The sequence below is a fragment of the Ruditapes philippinarum genome, unplaced genomic scaffold, assembly GCF_026571515.1.
Source record: "Ruditapes philippinarum isolate M1 unplaced genomic scaffold, ASM2657151v2 ctg9863_1_1_1_1, whole genome shotgun sequence".
NCBI classification, from domain to species: domain Eukaryota; kingdom Metazoa; phylum Mollusca; class Bivalvia; order Venerida; family Veneridae; genus Ruditapes; species Ruditapes philippinarum.
Genome location: NW_026856580.1, coordinates 50,009 through 55,195, shown reverse-complemented (window position 1 = coordinate 55,195; position 5,187 = coordinate 50,009). Strand labels below are relative to the sequence as shown.

The 5,187-nt window shown below is 33.8% G+C and overlaps 1 protein-coding gene across 2 annotated transcripts; it reads left to right on the top strand.

Moving 5' to 3' along the window:
• The first annotated feature begins 1,340 nt into the window (after nt 1-1,340).
• Nucleotides 1,341-5,187, top strand: LOC132747045 (transmembrane protein 91-like). 2 transcript variants are annotated; one of them, XM_060736355.1, is made up of 4 exons: nt 1,341-1,563; nt 2,537-2,697; nt 3,483-3,611; nt 4,192-5,187. In XM_060736355.1, the coding sequence occupies exons 1-4, from the start codon at nt 1,542-1,544 to the stop codon at nt 4,348-4,350; spliced, it is 471 nt and encodes a 156-aa protein (XP_060592338.1). In that variant the 5' UTR covers nt 1,341-1,541; the 3' UTR covers nt 4,351-5,187. The 2 variants fall into 2 exon arrangements, with proteins under 2 accessions (XP_060592338.1, XP_060592339.1); XM_060736356.1 differs by having other exon boundaries at nt 1,346-1,557.

The following is a 5,187-nucleotide window of genomic DNA, read 5'->3' as shown; positions in this document are numbered from 1 at the left end:
TTGTATCCTTATAATCGATGCTGCCACAGCTCTGGGGAAGGTAGCAGGCCCTTGGCGTAATGGCAAGCTTTAATCGGGTGAACATTTGAAGTTTGATTCACATTTTTTCTACGGCCTGAATCTTGCACCAGTGTGTTAAATAACCCCGGGTTATCTCTAATAAACTGTTTGATAATTTTGACCTAAATTAGCTTCTTCCCATATTTGCGATGCATTAAAAGTCATTCACTCCCCAATCTCTTGATACTTTACTTCGTTCTCTGGCTTTTGTCGTCTCAAATGATGTCTGACTGCTGAAATTTAAGTTTATATAATTTTTGTTGGTTTTTCTAATTTCTTTATTGCATTCCCTAACTTTCGTGCGACATTCCCATGAATTCCGCGCGTATTTCGAAAGTGCAAAAATTTCAAAATCATACAAAATAGATGACAAGAAGGTATCGTGCAATCGTCGTACTATATTCTCGCGACATATTTAATAACTGTGTAAGATGTTTCGCAGCACACGCGTGCGACATGCGTGCGACAAGGACGTGGAACCCTGTGCGATGTTTGTCGCTAAAATACTAGTAACAGGCACGACTATCGGACATTGGAAGTCAAAATATGACAAGATTGATAAAAAATCCCTGTGTTCATCTTAAATGTGTCAAAAACTAAAAACAAATGTGAAACATGAGCCCCCTTTAAAATATGATAGAAGTTAAGATAAGGCTGGAAACTCCAAAGTCGAGTCTACGTGCGAGGTGTTCATTTTCTAGGTCGTTGTGAAAATAATTGACAAGACAAACAAAAAACTTTTATCACTATTTCACGTGTTATTAAGCTTCCAAATGAGACCAACCCCACGTCTTTACTCCTTCCTCGTTCATGGAATATCTATCAAAATGAGCGCATTCGTGCTTAAAATCCTTGGTAGACAAAATTGCGGCACAACGATTCCGTTCGTAAACATCGGCTAATACATGTTTGTCATCCGAGTACGCGTCAACAACATTCACATTGAATAAAATTTGATAATACTCCTAAATACATAAAATGTGACAACTGACAACCTTCAGTACCATCTGATGCACGCGGAATGCGAGTTTCAAACCACTAAACGGCTTTAAGACTGGTTTCTACGCCATTGTAAATCAGCTATTCGGTATTTTGTAAGGAGTCTTCTGATATGCCAATAGCAACGAAACCGGAACTTTTCGCACAATAATGCCTGTAATTTTACATGAACACTCACTATTTACTCTTGTAAATATTCAATATAGTTACATATATGTATGACTAAGATCGCACAATGAGTAGATTTCAAAATGTAAGTTTTTTTTTTTTTTTAGTAATTTTTGAATCAGACAGCAAATGACGAGAAGGATAAACACTCGTTATCTTACATAAATAAGCTTTTCCTCTTTATTCCTCAATAAATTAAGTTGTTATCTCAAAGGCACGTTTAAACACTTCCTTGTGGTAAATCAGGTATTCGGTTGTTATGTATTGATTTAGATGATTGATACATGCACTATCAAGGAATTCCGTAAAACAAAATGGGGGACAGAGCAGGTATAGGTAATCTTTTATTATTGTTCTATTGTATTGGACAGAGCGGTGACAAGTTATCTTTTTCAAAGTTACACGGCATCGTTATTTAGCTGTGAGTACTACCATTGTGTAAGCATTATTATAAGATAATGCCTTTTATGATGTTAAAAGTGCTCCACTATACGCATCGCACAAAACATCAACAGTAAACTCTACAACGAAGGAATGGAGGGTCACTTCATGCAGTGGTGGTCTTATTTTTTTTCTTAATTTGTTGGATTTTTAAATAACTTGAAAAAATTATAAAGCGTAAAAATATCGAAAAATAAATCAAAATTCCGAAATCATCAGGTACCCTCAGTTTAATAAGTGTCCAGCATTTTATAAGATCATTGATGTGTTATCAATTGATGTAATATTTATAATATGCAAGACATTCATTATATAAGAAAATAATTTACATTGGGAGAAGCAAAACTACCGAGTATAAATAAATTGTTCTTCATACGAAATGTTTTAGATAAAACTGTCGCTATCCAATACGATGACAAAATTTATAGAGTCAAACGAGATAACAAGTTATATATTAGAGACACCTAACTGCAAAATAAAAGTTGCCGTAGTTTAAAAAGATTTCAATATCAATAAGCTAATTATTAAATTTATATGTTTACAGAATGTGTGGTTTTTCAATAGCTTAGCTAAATGGAATTAATATGTTAATGTTTTGAAAGCATTCCCAATATTTCTATATGTATCAACAATCAGTTTTATTGTGACTGAGAATCTTTTTTAAAGATAATTTTGTTTAGGAAAAACATGCATAAAAGTCGTTCATTGTATTGATTTACCTTTTTTTTTAAAATAATGCCCAGTATCTTTTTCCTTTTTTTTCTAAAATGGTGTGGTATTGCATTTTACAAAGGCATCCTTGTTTTATGACAAAAATCCCGAAAACAGGTGTAGCACGTTGATTAATGTAGAATTAGTTTCTTTTAAGGATATGAACAACTCGGAGACGGTTACACAGATAGACATTCAACATTTGGAGCGGATTCCCCACCCTCATACCAGTCAATAGCTCAACCACTTTACCAAAGTTATGGTCAACAATCATACCAAAACCAAACGGTCACTGTAGTTAGTACGAGCACATCAATGGTAACTATATTTATCCAAACATATCAAAGCATTAGAGTTTTATAACTTGCCTGTTTGCATAATATCAGTTTTGTTTTTCACTTGAAAAGCAAAACATTGAATTACTAGTTGACTGTAATTCATATGAGAAAGTAACATTTCGCTATGTATGGCAAAGCAGTGACTCCTTTAGTAGCAAAGAAGGGAACATTTGTCTAGCCTGTACGTTCATGGTACAAATATAGGCTAGTTGCAGTGGTCACGTAATAGCTCTTTTACCATTGAATGTGTAAAAGCTTCAGAAATTGCATGGTTTAACAAGAATATTTGATATTTTTCTCTTGAAATAGACGCTGTCTGGACAATAGGACTAGCCTTAAGACACTTTTAGAGTTGTTTTGTTTTGTGTTTGTGATGATACTAAGCGATACTTATCACATTTAATCGTCTGTTCTATTTGAGTAATATGCTTCAGGGAAAGATGTATTAATTTCATTTATGCTAATGACAGTCCGACCCGCTGCCCATATGTTACCTACTGTTATTGTGACGCTGTCCGTCCTTACAATTACCTTGTATGTTCTTCAATATAACCAGTTTACTGACATTACAGAAATTGTTGCCTTACAATCTGTTCAATTGCTGTTTACATATTTGTTACTTACATTTACATACGGTATATTGCTCTTATGTGACAATAAAAATGTTGCATTATTAAAGATCTTCGAAAATTAAAATTATTAAGTAATGTTAAGTAACAAAAATATAGTGTATCAAAATCTTTGTTTTAACCATGTTTTATTCAGACTCAAACTGACACGGCGGACAGAGATGCCCAGCTAAGCGAACCTCCAGAGAATATTATAGCATACACTTTAATAACCTTCTGTTGCTGCTGGCTGCTTGGAATATTTGCCATCTATTTTGCAAACAAGGTAAATCAAAAATTAGTATATATAAAACAGTTACTTCCAAAGATTGTTGTATAGGGAGGAAGAATGACTGAAAGGTTTTTTTTAGAAGATATATCGATGGATGTCTGTTATGAATCGACCCGACCGCTAAGCTCAACAGAAAAAAAAATGGATAAGTTATCAAGGAAACGCTCGAGCGTTTCACGAACAAGGCGCAATTTGTTCGGCCATATCGAGTCTAACAGTAATTTAAAATACACTGGTTTTCAATTTAAATTTGTGTCAAAATATCAAAATCTAAAACTTCACATGCTACTTTTCCTGGAAAGTGTTATGACTCCATCTGTTAAACGTTCGGATTATCACGTGGTACAAATTGGTTTATTGAGGCGGGAAGTTCACACAAGGGCAACTGTACTTAATCCAGTCTCACCAATTCCATGCAATTATGGGGTGCATAAAATGACGAATTAAAATACATATGTATTATAATAAATAAATAATTTAAAAAACAATTACAAAACAATTAAGTCTCTTTATAACTAATTTATATCATATTTATAATTGACTACTGAAACGATATTCATTTTATTTTTTCAAGGCAAATATTTTGGCAAGACACGGTGATGATGAAGGAGCGAAGAAGGCGTCAGTTATAGCCCATAGATTGTTGATAGCCAGTGTGACTTTGGGGCTACTTTTCATTGCTTTATCTCTCTTTACGGTTTTATGGCTAAAATTCCATGTTGAATATTACTGACGAATATTATTACACTCATTGGAAGTGAACATATACTACACAAGATTATTGATTTTTGGTTTGTAAAAGAATTATTCATCAAACATTTTTGCCAATTTCATCTGTTCTATTTGTGATAATCATGGATCTAAGCTATTTCCAGCACATTAATAGTGTGTAATATAAATTCCTTACAGGAAAGCAAAAGGTAAAATATAACACGAAAATAATCTTTACCAGCAAGTACTATCTGGGTAAGCATATAATAATTGGCTAACGGCATTGTGGCAACCTCGAGCTCATTAAAAATGACGTTAAACAGCGAATAAATGGCAGAATATTATCGTTTTGCATGAATGTGTTCTCACACTTTTAGGAGTCATTTTGTAGTAAGCATCCGTCGACTGCGACACTATTTTTTGTGTGGTTTCATTGATAAGAGAAACGAATCATACGCTTCTGCAAGACTTTTAATGACGGCGGTGTTGAAACGTCACTACTATTTTGCTATATCATTATCGATCTGTCTCATTAAATCAAATTAATTACCGGTCTGGAAAACGTTTGTGTCTGTTTAACCCTTTTCCTCATGAGCATATTGCGAAAAAAAATGGCCATTTTCATTGAAAAGCCTCCTGTTACAAGTTTAAACTGCTTTGAAACTATGAAAATGCTTGAATACTAATCAAACTTGGCGGACCATTGCCTTTCTAACGACATGCTCAGTCTTAAATTTCCTGTTACCATGGCAACGAGGGTACGTCTCAAAATTGCCAAAAATCACTATTTTGCCTCAATTTTTTCCATAAAAATCTATTTCAAAGTGCTGCAACTTTTCAAGGGATTGAGATAGAGTCA